The 14645-nt window shown below is 37.2% G+C and overlaps 1 protein-coding gene across 1 annotated transcript in view; it reads left to right on the forward strand.

Annotated features, from left to right (window-relative positions):
• LOC140492151 (prenylcysteine oxidase 1-like) overlaps nt 1-4658 on the forward strand; it is a 49334-nt gene extending 44676 nt beyond the window's left edge. Inside the window, exon 6 of the mRNA XM_072590979.1 lies at nt 508-4658. Within this exon, the coding sequence (XP_072447080.1) occupies nt 508-1166 (659 nt within the window). The 3' untranslated portion in view covers nt 1167-4658. The remainder of the gene's footprint in view (nt 1-507) is intronic.
• Nucleotides 4659-14645: the final 9987 nt, after the last annotated feature.

Here is a 14645-nt window from a genome sequence, read left to right on the forward strand (position 1 = left end):
TTCAAAAAGGGAGTAAGGCAAAAGAGGGAAAGTTATATGCTGATTTGCCTAACCTCAGTCATGGGTAAGATCCTAGAATCCATTGTGAAGGATGAAATTTCTGAATACTTGGAAGTGTATGGTAAAATGGGGAAAAGTCAGCATGGTTTCATCAAGGGGAGGTCATGCCTGATGAATCTGCTAGAATTCTTTGAGGACGTAATGAGCAGGTTAGACTAAGGAGAGCCAATGGATGTTATCTACCTGGACTTCAAGAAGGCATTTGACAAGGTGCCACACAGGAGGCTACTGAGTAAGATAATGGCCTGTGGTTTTAGAAGCAAGGTGCTAGCATGGATAGAAATTTGGCTGTCTGGCAGAAAACAAACAGTGGGGATAAAAGGGTCCTTCTCAGGATGGCAACCGTTGACAAGTGGTGTTCCACAAGGCTTATTGTTGATTAAGAAAATATATGTTTGCAAAATTCAGTTTATTTCCAAGAATAATTTCAACATTTTGTTTCTTTAGGAGATAAGTCCCTTTATCAACTGAAGTATGAAAATGAAGATGAAGGCGGTTATGATTTCTATGACATTGTGGTGATTGCGACGCCTTTACATCGGGAAACCTCGAATATTACCTTTAATGACATGACACCACCAGTAACACATTTTCCTGGTCACTACCAACATATGATTGTTTCTATAGTGCATGGTTACCTCAATTCTTCGTATTTTGGGTTTCCAGATCCCAAGCTGTTTCCGTTTGCAGCAATTGTAACGACCGACAGCCCAAAGCTTTTTATGTTTAGTACAAGCAGTATTTGCCCAGTGAATATCACCAGTAATTATAGAAGAAAACAACCACAGGAAGCAGCTGTATGGAAGGTTTTCTCTCCATCACCCCTCACCAAAGAACAATTGAAGACACTGTTTCTTTCATACTACTCTGTACAAGTCACCGATTGGCTGGCATATCCTCATTACACCTCAATGAAAGGAATCCCTCCTATAGTTCTACATGACAATCTCTATTATTTGAATGGTGTAGAATGGATAGCAAGTAGCATGGAAATGTCTGCCATTGCTGCTAAAAATATAGCTTTGTTGGGGTATAATCGGTGGCACCAACAACTGGATAAGATTGATCAGAAAGACTTGGTGCATAAAATCAAAACTGAACTGTAGGGGCCCAATCAAATTCTGATGAATATACACATTGTATAATATACTTGAATTTGAACTTGCAATGCCACAGTTGGAACTTAGTATTTTAAACTGATTATTAAGAAATTAAATTAAAAAGACCTTGTTGCTGATTGCTAACCTGTTCAATTAACTATTTCAAAGTTGTGAAATATCCATTTTTTTTTTTCCAAATTACTGCCTCAACTGTTTTGTGATTTCAAAAAGGGAGTTCACATACAAAATTTAATATTTTAAGGAAGATAGGAATTGTTTTAGATTTACCTATGTCTATTTGGAGTATTATTAAAGCAGAAAATTCTGGAAATTCCCAGCACATTAGGCAGTGGCTGTAGGGAGCAATAAGTTGACTTGCTTTAAATATTCTTTCATGCAATGTAACATGGCATGGCCTGCATTTGTTGTCAGTCACTAATTGCTCTGGTGAAAGTGGTGGTCAACTGGACAGAGTAACAGGACGTCACACCCTAGTGACAGTGAAGGAAGGGCAGTACAATTCCAAGTCAGGATGGTGTGTGACTTGGAGAGGAACTTGTAGCTAGTTGTGTTCCCACAATTCTGCTGTTTTTGTCATTCTAGGCAGAAGTAATTGCGGGTTTGGAAGGTACTGTCAAATATTCAGTAATGATGCTGTCCATCTTATACATGTTGTATACTGCTGCCATTGTGATCAGTGATTGAGGAAGGGAGTGAGTGTTTAAATTGATTGCTGATCAAGCAGGCTGTTTTATCCTGGGTGGTGTCAAGTAACTTGAATGTTGCACTCATCCAGGCAAGTAGAGAACAGTCCATCCCACTCCTGACTTGTGCCTGGTTTACTGGCGGATATACTCTGGGGTGGGGACATCTGACAGTGAGTTATTAGCTTCAGAATTCCCATCCTCTGCTTACATCGCTCATCACAGATGCTGTCTAATGTGTTGAGTATGTCCAACATTTCTGGTTTTATTGCAGCTTTCCTGTATCAGTTTTACAGATTATTGCTTTTTGTATCAAGAATACCTCCGATATTTCAAACATCCTATGACCTTGAATTTGTTGCTGGTCTTAGTCCATGTGGAAATGATCATGGAAACTTCTCATTCAAACTATTAAGAAGCAACCAGTGTACACTGATTTGTGAATGATTTAACAAAAGCAACAGCAACAAGAAGAAATGTGTTTTTGTTTCAGCTGGTGATTAGGTTCTGGAATGCATTACCTAGAGTGTATTAGGGAGGTTTACTCAAGGTCTGCAAAGAGATTCATTTAATTAACAAAGTGAACAAATTTACAGGGATCCAGGAAACAGATAGGGACTGGCCTTCTATGCTGTAGCCATTCAATGCTTTGTAAACTGGTGTACTATGTAGAATGACAGGACAGAGATTCTATCCCAGGGGATTCCCTCTATTGTCCCCAGCTGTACCACTTTAACTCCCCACTGTGGTTTAATCTGTACAATTTCTCCAACACACACAAGCCTGTGAATTTACATAAAACAGTGGGGAGGTAAAGTACATCTTTAAAGGGTACCTATTTTCCCTCTGGTCTTCTGGGGTATTGGAAAATAAAGAGAAAGATCAGCTGATGTGAAGTGCAGTTGTGTGTGAACTGGAACTTAAACAAGGAGAACAGTTACCAGCTAAAACAGACAGTGTTCATCTTCTCCCACAATGAGAAGGCACGTGAGAAAATGGCAAAATTATTTTTGCTTGGGCACGACATCAATATGAAGATGTGGACCAGTATATTTTATTTTATAATAGTCAGTCCGTTCTTCCTATCAGTTTACTCTGGAGAGAAATCTCGAGAGGTTTTTTAACTTGGTTGCATTAGTTCATCTCTTAAGAGCCTCAAATCATACCTTCTGTACATATTATTTTGCACAGTGTTTCTTCAATTCAAGTTTCAGATACTAGTAACATCAGTTTAAAATTAGAAAGAAGTTGGTGAAATATGGAAAAAGCACAATTTATAATTCTATAATAATATTAATTTAATTACTTTTCTCAATTGCCTAATCATGCAAATGATGTTGCTTTATCGATTCTGATTTGCCAATATATTTCTATATCATGTAAATAAACTTCAGATTAAATATTCTTGCTTGGGCATTGGGCATGCTTTATATAAATATGGACAGCTCATGGAAGTGAATATTAAAGATAACCAATAGATTTGTTTCTGAAAAGTTCTGCACTATAATGTTTAGTGCGATCCTGAGTCATCAGATGGTCACTGATGGGAATTCTTTTTGTCCCAAATTTATAGGTGGTTTAACATTTGGGATGCTGGAAGGTTTATTTTTTCTGGACAGTCTGGGATAGAGCAAACCTTACAAGTTCTGCTCAAAGGCACATCCAACACACAGCATTCCTGTTTGAATTATATGTTTCAATATGGAGCCACTGCATCGTCTGACTTGACTGATGTACCAATGGTCATTTAGCTTCCGTGATGATAGCTATGCATAAACAAGACACCAGAAGATTCATACCGTGTGTGGGATAATTTCTCGCTGTTGTGAAATAAGGGGAAACAAAAAATTCTATACTGAAAATTAGAAAGGAAATTTGAAGGGGTAAAGTGAATAGAGAAATTGCCCATTGATCATTGCATTCTCATAAAGTGAATCAAGAAATAATAAATATTTTACACACTGACTACTCTAATTGCAGAAATTGGTCAATCTCTACAGTAGGCTTTAAAAAGGCTTTTGCTGAGTAAATGGATAAGATTTCACCTTGAAAGCACTTTATGATTTTTTTAACTTTTACATCCAATGAATGTTAACATTTATGCAAGTACTCTGTGAATCTTGGTAGTACAACCTGTTGTTATATTTTCTAGTTTTACACAAATGACCGTTGAGAAGATACAATGTGCCATTCTCGTGTTGGTATATTTACATATTACCTGAATGCTGCCGCACTATTCGTAAGAGTGCTAATATGGTTTATTAAAGTAAAACAAATGCTGAAAATAATGTATCTACATAGCTAATGTGGGAAAAAAAGATCTTCACATTAAAATTTGTGTTTTAGTAAAAATTCCTTCAGAGTGACAGTATTGCCACTGTGATTGTGTTTATGATTTGGAGATATAATTCTGTGGTGTATTATAATTAATCCGATGGTTTTGTTTTACGAAAGGACCAGAAATACTGCAAACAATTTTCTGATAATTAAAATAGATTGTTTTTCTTTTCTTGTAATGAACTATGATGTCGGGATTCTGTTTTATTACAACAAAGTGCTGAATAAAATTGCATTAGTAGGAGGAATAATCCAAAAGTTAATTTTCAATCTCTTGCAAATTCTGTTGAAACTTGCAGAATATTTCTTCCTGCTTGTGAGTGTGGTCTGTTCAATTCACCACCATGTAACAGTTTGCAAATGTTCAAAGACTGGCTTTGCTAATGGGATTTGCCTTTGAAGACTTTGCTTCTTGTATTCTAAGCCTATCATTCAAATAAAGCTGACTGATTGTGGAGTCTATTGTTAACAAAATAATTAATTTCAGCAAAATGTAGGGATTAATTGCTAACATTGCAACATCAACCTGAACTAAATATTACTTAATATATTTACTGAATAGTGGTGTTTATGTTTTACATTTTGGTACAGCAATGCATTCATATCAAAAATGTTGCATTATGTGTATAAATGTACTTTTGTGGGTTATACGTTGTTCAAATGTATTCATTTAATTCGTCCTGTTTTAGTAGTTTATGAAGGACTCTGATAAACAAAATTGGGCCCCTTCTGTTCCGAATAATATTTGCCAAATTCACTTTTATCACTCACTGATGCTTTGCCTCCTATGTTGTTTGCTCTTCAGGTAGGTGAAATGCCATGCTTCTTGGATTATTTTGGACCACGAGGATGTTAATGTTATGCCAAATTCTCCCAATAGTCTTACAATAATTGTAAAAACACTAAAACATACCACTGGTTAGTGATGCTTCTGTAGCAAATGATCGGTGATATTCATTTGATCATATATAGCAGTTTTAGCCCCCTCGTCTAAAGAAAGATATGCTGGCACTGGAAGTAGTCCAGAGAAAGTTCACTAGGTTGATTCAGGGTATGGAGAAATTTTCTAAGGAGGTGTTGAATAGGTTAAGTCTATTCACATTGAGGTTTGGAAAATGAGAGATGACGTTACAAAATCCTTAGAGGACTTGATAGGTTAGATTCAGAGAGTTTCTTTCCATTTGTGGGAAAGTGTAGGACAAGAGGGCATAATGTCAGAGTAAGGGTAGACCCATTTAGGACAGACATGAAGTAATTCTTCTTTGAGGTAATGAATCTGAGGAATCCTTTACCACAGAAGTCTGTGAAGGTTGGTGGTTTAAATATATTAGATTAGATTAGATTACTTACAGTGTGGAAACAGGCCCTTCGGCCCAACAAGTCCACACTGCCCCGCCGAAGCGTAACCCACCCATACCCCTATATCTACATCTACCCCTTACCTAACACTACGGGCAATTTTAGCATGGCCAATTCACCTGACCTGCACATCTTTGGAGTGTGGGAGGAAACCGGAGCACCCGGAGGAAACCCACGCAGACACGGGGAGAATGTGCAAACTCCACACAGTCAGTCGCCTGAGGCGGGAATTGAACCCGGGTCTCTGGCGCTGTGAGGCAACAGTGCTAACCACTGTGCCACCGTGCCGCCCACAAAGGCTGAGATGGACAGATTTTTGGTCAGTAAAGGAATCTGGCTGTGAGGTGAAGGCAGGAAAATAGAGTTGAGGATTATCAGATCAGCAATTACCTTATTGAATGGCATGGGCTGAATGGCCTTCTGCTGTTACATATTATGATCTCCTCAATGGGTTTACTTTGCTTACAATTACATTTCAAATCAAATATTATTTGACATGAACACATCCAGGAATTTTACATCCATTTGGTGTCAGCAGTCCCCACCCTCATGGGTAATTTGTGTAGTGAGCAAAGGCCATCACAATTGAACTTGATCTCATCCTTTCCCAAGTTGCATTTGTGCATATTCTTCACAGCAGTCATTGGATATCAGAGTCAAGAGTGTGATGCTGGAAAAGCACAGCTGATCAGGCAGCATTCAAGGAGCAGGAGAATCGATGTTTTGGACATAAGCCCTTCATCAGGAATGAGCCCTTCTTTCCTGATGATGGGCTTATGCCTGAAACATCGATTTTGCTGCTCCTTGGATGCTGCTGACCAGCTGTGCTTTTCCAGCATCACACTCTTGACTCTGATCTCCTGCATCTGCAGTCCTTACTTTCTCCTCATTGGATATTAGTCAGCTATAATCCCTCCAGATTCCATAGCATCATTGATTACCCAAGTGGCACACATGCAGCCCAAAGCATACCCCTCCCCCTTATCCATACACACTATATTTCCTTCTTCAAAATTTACTTTTTTGTGAATCTTGGAAATTGTGGTTGGATGCTACATGCCACCAAATATTGCAGTCAGAAAAGGACTAATGGTAGGTATCCGAAATGATATCAGAGAACCAATGAAAAGCAAAGGTGGATATATGGTGACTATAGTTAACCTCCTGAAGAACAGGCTCAGCAATTTATTGCCCATCCACGACCTAGATGGCTTGCTAGGCCATTTCAGAGGGTAACTTCAACTTAAGATCAGTGGACTGGAGCTCAATTGTTCTGCCCCTTCTAAAAAGAGGTAGTTGCACTCAGCAACGTAAATGAAATCACTAACTTGGTATGGAGTAATTGCTTTATCTCCCATTTAGCTCAGCATACAAATCATCAAATCACAAAGCAATGGGACAATTCTCCCATGTAATCTACTCAATGAATTCTCCCTTGGTACCTTCAAAGAGGGATGAACAGTTATTTAAAAGTGGCAATGCCAAAACCTGCCTCATCTCAATGGGGGATGTGAAATGTTTGCTTTTTGTAACCATCCAGTTATCACTTCCTAATCCTGAGCTGCAACATTGTAGGATGAATAGGGATATTGATATTTCACAATTGAATTATACTCATCAATGAATATATTGTTGTGCTTATTTGTAACTGATGTAGATTTTAATACTTGAAAGTCATGTAATTCAGCTTAGCTTCACTTGACAAGGAAATGCAATATGGGATTTTGAGCTGAATGAGAATAACTAAATGCTAGATGCCCCTGTTTTGCTCGTTTCCATTTCACAGAGACAGATTCTGAGAATTTGCAATCTCCTTCCAGATCACTAAATCCTTATTGGGGAAAAAGTTAGTACTATGAACAGAGGAAGACAAAAAGGGAGTTACTGCAGGAAGGGAACAAAATAAAAGCTTTGTGATTTTAGAAGACCAGCTAAATGTTTGACTAAATGTAATCTTTGTATTGTTAACTTTGTAGCAATAACATGCATTTAATTTTGTAACTGTATAATCCTTTAGAATTACATTACTTATCATAATGTATTGACTGAATATATAAAGGATACCTCACTGTTTCACTATACACACATTACATAACTTGAGTATTACTTACCTTTGCAATATGTTTGAATAAGCACTTTGTGAGTTCCTGTATTAGTTATGTATAGTTCTGAAGTTATAAGCAACTTTTCTACTAATATCATTTGAATTAAAAATAAGAAACTTGTTCAAAGCCCTCTCAGCAACCGAGAGGAAAACATTGCTTTGTAATTGACCTCTAAAACATGCTATCACTGATATAGGATTTTATTTAACAAGAGACTGTTACCAATTGTGTGGAAATTGAGATGATGAGCTCAAGAATATTGATCGTGAGAGTTTGACAGTCCCTATCCCAAACAAATGGGCAAAGAAAATATAATATATCCTCTTATCTTAGCCAAGAGTCACAAAAGTATAAATGCTATGGACCAGACCAAACTCCCTCAAAATATATTAAGACGGTAGCCCAGACCCTAACTTTTCCTTATCTTAAAGGCAAGTGTTAGGCTTTGTATTCCAGTTGCAATTTGATTACTCAAACTCAACTTTAAGCAAGCATGTACTTTATTTTTACACTACGGTTAAAATACGGACAAAATAAAACAAAACTATTTGGCTTAACTGTAACTGTAGAAATGCTTAACAAAATTTTATTTATATATATAAACTATTAATTAACTGTTCTAAAATAGTAACATCCTATAAACATACCCTTGGAAAAGGCAAATTCAAATAAAAATATTACCTTTCACGTAATTCTAGCAGCAGGAAGAGAACCCCAGATTTGAGCTGTAACAGAGAGAGGAATAAAAGCTTCCATGTCCAGCTTCAAGACCCAAGTTACTGCAGAAGATTAAAGCTAAACATCCTGGTTCTGTGGGAGATTGACCTCACCCATTCAGGTAGCTTCTATTCTTCCAACTTCCAAAAAACCCTAAGCCCTCGCAGCTGTTTAGTTTATTGGCTTTCAAGCAGACTGTTTGACACATCGGTCTCAACCTTTCTTCATTAAAAAAAACAGGACAAAATACATCTCTCAAAGCCAAAGTATCATCACAGCTTCCTCCCCCCCCCCCCCCCCCAAATAAAGTACAATCAATATACAAAGATGGCTTCATTTAAAAAGAACCTTTTGCCTTATTCTATTAATACACAACAATCCATATAAATTACATTGATTCTAAGAATGCAAACATTCATGACTATAGTCCATCTCAGCCTGGTTTTTCCCACCATGGAATGGCTCTATTTTCCTTCATTAAAGTTGTGGTAACACATTGGCAATTATGTTCTCTCATTCTGCCATGTGTATAATTTCTAAATTGAATGGCTGCAATAATAAACACCATCCAAAAAGTCCGGTAATTTTATCCAAACAATTTCTGCAGTTATGATCAATACATTCACCTGTGTCATTTGCTCAACACCCACATTTTCAACCAGGTCATGGTCACCATTTTTCAACTTGGTAAAGACAGAAACAAAATATTCACTTTATACGTCAGCCATATCCTTTGCTTCAGTGAGCAGTGTTCCTTGTGGGACCCATCCTTCAGTAAATCTTGTACTATTAGTATGTCTGGAGAACATTTTACTGTTTGTTTTAGCACAGCTTGCCATCCTTTCCTCATACTTCCAATTAGCCTTCCTTAATCTAGCCATAGCCTCTCTGCTGCATTTGAGATACTCTTCCTGATTTCTATTCCTATTATTATTCTGGTGTGGATCATATTATCCTTTCTATTCTTTATTTTCTTATGAAAAAACTTAGTCATCTTGGGTACTCTAGCTTTCTCTGTTTTTACTTCTCATGGGTATATACCTAGCATGCATCCTATTCATCTCTTGAAATTCTCCCAATTTTCATTAACTATTTTAACCACCAAATGCATTTCCAATCAATGTGCTCCAGTTCAAATTTTTCGACTCCTAACAGCAGTTTTTTCCCAGTCTGGAAGATTGACAGATTTTTATCCTTTATCATCTTAATATTTAATGTCATAATGTTTATGATCACTATTTCCCGAATGCTCCCTGACTCTGACATTCTCCGCTTGGCCTGCTTAATTTCCTAGAACTAGATCCAACACCGCGCCCTCCCTGGTAGGACTGGAAACGTACTGTTCCAAAAGTTTCTGCACACAGTGTAGGAATTCCTCCCCTTCTGTGCCCCATAGTCTATCTTTTTCCCTATCCTCGGAAATTTGAAAATCACCAACTATCACAACCCTGCTTATCCTACAGATTTTCATAATCCACCTGCAAAAACTATCTTTCCATTATTTCAAGGTGTATAATAAATACCCAATAATGTTATTGCTCCCTTTCTGTTTCTTACCTCCAACCATATAGATTTTAATTCAGGAACTGCATCTTAGTCAAGCGCAAAGATAATATCTTTGACCAAGACTATTACACTTTCTCACTTTTTATCCATCCTGTTTTTATTGAAAACCTTATAACCCGGGATGTTAAGTATCCAGTCCTGTTCTCGGTTGAGCCACCCTTCTGTCAATGCTACGAGATCATATCTCCCTAGAGAAATTCAGCTTCCAATTTCCCAATTTTGTTCACTGTACGCTGTGCATTTACATTCATACAACTTAATCCTGCCCTTATCTTTTTCTCTTCCTTGCCAGTTGAAATGCAACTGTTCACTGTCAACACTGAAACCTTCCCACAAATTTCTTTTCCTTATATCCTTGCTTTCGCCCTCTTTGGCACTTCCAAAACTAGCTCTATTAGTCAACCCACCCACCTGCCTTAAGCTTGAAATCCATCCCTACAACACTATTTACTCAGTCAGCCAGGCAATTAATTCTATTTCTGCTCAGGTTAAGCCCATCTCTTCTGAAAAACTTTCTCCTTTTCCAAAACTGATCCCAATATGCCAAAAATCCCAAAGCCTTCCTTCTACACCATCTCTCAAGCCATGCATTTACCTCCCTGATCTGCCTTTGCCTTAAAGGTGAAGCTCATGCCACCAAGTAGTATTTCTAAGATTATTACTCTGAAGGTTTTGACCTACTCCCTAAAACTGCTCCTGCAAGATCTCCAAGGTGTTACCCCACCTCCCCATGTTGATGATTCACATGTGAATAACAAACACTATTAGTTCACCCTCGCTTTCTAGATGTTTATCCAGCCTTTCTGTTATGTACCAAACTCTTGCATCCAGGAGGCAACAGACCTTACAAGACTCATGACCTCTGCTACAAATTTGACTAGGTGGAATGCTCTTTGGAGGATCAGTATGGGCCAAATGGCCTGGTTCCACACTGTGGGGATTTTATGATAATTGTGTTTTGAACAACATTCTATCTTAACTATCTGAAAAATTTATTCTGAGCAAATTGGTAGTTGGCAAAATGATTAATGAAAATGTAGAAACATTAAATGTATGAGCTTGTGAACTCATTGGTGGCAGATAGATTAACATCTCCATTCCCAAAAGCCAAGCCAGAATGGAGTTCAATTGGTATAATTACTTTCTCTTTTTATAGCATCAGATTCTGGATGGTGGCATCTCCTTCTCCTCCTGCCTGTCACTTCCTGATACTGCGTGCAGTCTGAACCTGAAGAAGTGCATTGTGATAATGCATCCAGATCCTGTTTTCACAGTTAATCCGGATTCATATATAACAATAGAATATACAGCAGTAAATGTACATGACAGGACCACAAGATGTTGTTTGTGCGATTTTAATTTGCTGACATATTAAGACTCCTATCATGTAAACTATAAGTGTTGCCAAGCAACTTTGCACTGGGGATACTGGTATGAAATGGTGTAATCTCCAAAAGACCAACTGTTGTCTATTGTCACCCGTTTCAAAACAACCAAAACCAAATCCTGATAGGTTTTACCCTGATACCTCACTACTTTCATATCCCTGTTGCGTGTTTTCTCATATCAGCATTTCCCCACTAGCTTCTGAAAAGTTAAAAGCTCCTTTTCCACCATCTTCATTCAATTTCCAAGAACCCGTTGAAATTCTTCATTGCAAGAATTTCCTTGAGTTTGTGGGTTGTTCCCTTGGTCCTCCACCATTCTGATTTTGAAAATTTACAATGCACAAGCCACTTTGCTGATGGGATAGCAGCTTTTCTGTTTTGGTTTCAGACTTTAATTGCATATAAATACTCCTAACACTATGATAATAGTAGTTTCTTTTAAAGTAAAAAACAAGAATGAAAGGTAAGGGCATAGAAAATATAGGATACCACTGAGGTGGATTCCCTATCTGTACTCTCAGGAAACACTGATTCAAAATTGTGGGCTGAAATTTTTAAAAAACTGCCAGGGTGATCACCACCCATAAAACCACTGGGAAAGAATCACAGCCTTCAGGATAAGGGCCTAGAAAAAAGAATCAAATGATTTACTCTTGCTCCTTCGAAGTTGTTCTACAATTCAACAATATCGTAGCTAATTTTCTGCTTCAACTTTACCACAGTTTTATTTCCATAACCATTAGCTCACTTAATACTAAGAATGTTCATTGATCCCAATGAACATCCAGAGCTCTATGGCATAGAGAATTCCAAAGATTCACAACTTTAACTGAAGACATTTCTCAAGTCTCAGCCCTAAATGACTGATCCTTATTCTAAGATTGTGACCTCCTGATACCCAGCCAGAGGTAACATTTTCCCAGTATATACCCTGTCAAGCTCTTCAAGATTTTTGTATATTTCATTTAGATCATCTCTCCTTCTCCTAAACTTCACAGATTATAGGCCTAGTCCACTCAATCTTGCCCTTTAGGACAAGCCCTTCATCACCAGTGAACTTTAGTTGAATTTCGTCTCAGGCAAATACATATTTCCTTAGCTAAGAAACCCAAAACTATATGCAATATGTCAGATGTCAGATGTAAGGGGCAAACTTTTCATGCAGAAGGTGGTGTGTGTATGGAATGAGTTGCCAGAGGAGGTGGTCTAGGCTGGTACAATTACAACATTTAAAAGGCATCTGAATGGGTGTATAATTAGGAAGAGTTCAGATAGGTTTCGCTTGATGCTAGTAAATGAGACTAGATTAATTTAGGATATCTAGTCGGCATGGACGAGTTGGACCGAAGGGTCTGTTTCCATGCTGTACATCTCCATGACTCTATGAGTCTATGTGATGTCACCATTGCCCTGCAAAATTGCTAGTTAGACTTCTTTACTCTTATACTGAATTGCTTTGTACCAAAGGTCAACAAATACTTTGTCCAAGTCTGTTCTTGTCTGCATGGTTAAGCAATTGGGGAGCTCTTGGAATTATCATTTTCAAATAGTGTCATGAAAATTTTCTTATGTCAATTATTATTATTTGAATTTATAGGTTACAGACAGGCATTAGTTTTTTTTTAAGCACTGTTTTACTTTGGTAAGGGCACGGAGTTAAAATGGCTCTCACAATTTGCATTGCAATGTAGCCTGCATTCCACTTCGGTGGGAATAGAGGCGCAGGGACTATGGAGACCTAACAGAGACAAAACACTCCTGAGGGATGTGAATGATTCCAGCACATGAATCACTAACAAGGCAATTAAGACGAGTATCTAAGATTCATTGTTGAAAACAGTTTATTAAATTGATTCAACTAGAGTCTAAACAATGCCTAAATAAACTCTACATGTATGAACTAATCAAGCTACTTTTTCAAATATACAGTTGTTTTTACAGGTTTTTGGGGTGGTGTTCCCCAGTGCTGAGTTGGCAGATCGAGGTTCAAAGGTGTGGCATAGTACAATCAGGTTGTTTAAAATAACCACAATTGATATTTGAACTTTTTGTTGGCAATTCTGTATGTTCTTTAGATTTAACCCTTTGGCAGAAAAGTACTCGCAGCTCATGAAGCAAGGCTACCACCCTCTCCCTTTCCCTTTAAGATGGGGCTTTGTCTTTTAAAGCTCCATTTTGTCATAGTAGACAAAGAATTTTAAAAGAAGACTAGTTTCTACAACAGCATTTTCAGAAGCTAAGATATGAGCTAAAACTCTAACTGAGAATCCAAAGCTTTTGAATGTTTGCATCCAGTCAAGTGAACAAACTGTGAACTGTTTTGTTTATTCTCCTTAAAGACTTTAATTTTGGCCAAATGTAACCTCCTTCATTCTGTATTTTGTATATTCGCGTGTGGTTCCAATCTATGTGTTTTTGTGCAAGAGATTGCAAAAGTTAGGATGAATTTTTAATATCTTTAATGTGTTTACCTAGGTTGACTTTACTGGTGTTAAGACTAATCTTAAATTGTTTACCTCAAGAAAACTTCTCTGGCTAGTTTTTTTTGTGATCGGCACATATGAAGTTCAGACACACAGAGAATTAGCAAGTCCATCCTTCGTTATAATTCATAAAACCTTTGACAATTAGATAAGGCATGGCGAAGGAGGGAAGACATCTCACCCCTCCTCACCTGGGTGTAACAAGTAGGAATTTAGTGGCTATTCAAATTCAGGCTTAAAGAAAAAAATCAGTTCCTTCTCATTAATGTTTATTGACTTTTACCAGACACCAGCAAAACATTCGATGTTTTAGGAACAAAGTTAACATTTATTTGGAAAGCAACAGATTTTGAGTCACATACCAAGACAAGCTTGATCACTGGGTTTGAACATTTCCAAAATTTATTTATATTGTAAGTTGCTGAAAAAATCTCAAGTTTAATAATAAATTAAACAGTGGTTGGAAATCAGTGATACAGAAAAATCTTATTTATAGCTAAAACTTGACAAGTCATATCAAGCTTCTGCTATTGACCATTAAAAGCATGTTCACCATGGACAAAAATAATATGAAAATTATATAACAATACAGTAATTAAAAATGCTTAAGTCTTAGTATAATAAGAATTATTTAAAAATTATGACATATGCACTATCACCATTTTACTTGTATTTTGTTTCTTTTCTACAAACCTTCTGACAAAATGCAATAAAAATCTATCATAAATATTTTGATTTGTATTTTGTTCTGAGATAATTGTACTTTAGAAATTTCTTTATGAAACAGTAAGAGTTTTTTCAATTTGAAGGATTTTATTGGTCATGT

This window comes from Chiloscyllium punctatum, chromosome 20, assembly GCF_047496795.1.
Source record: "Chiloscyllium punctatum isolate Juve2018m chromosome 20, sChiPun1.3, whole genome shotgun sequence".
Classification (NCBI taxonomy): domain Eukaryota; kingdom Metazoa; phylum Chordata; class Chondrichthyes; order Orectolobiformes; family Hemiscylliidae; genus Chiloscyllium; species Chiloscyllium punctatum.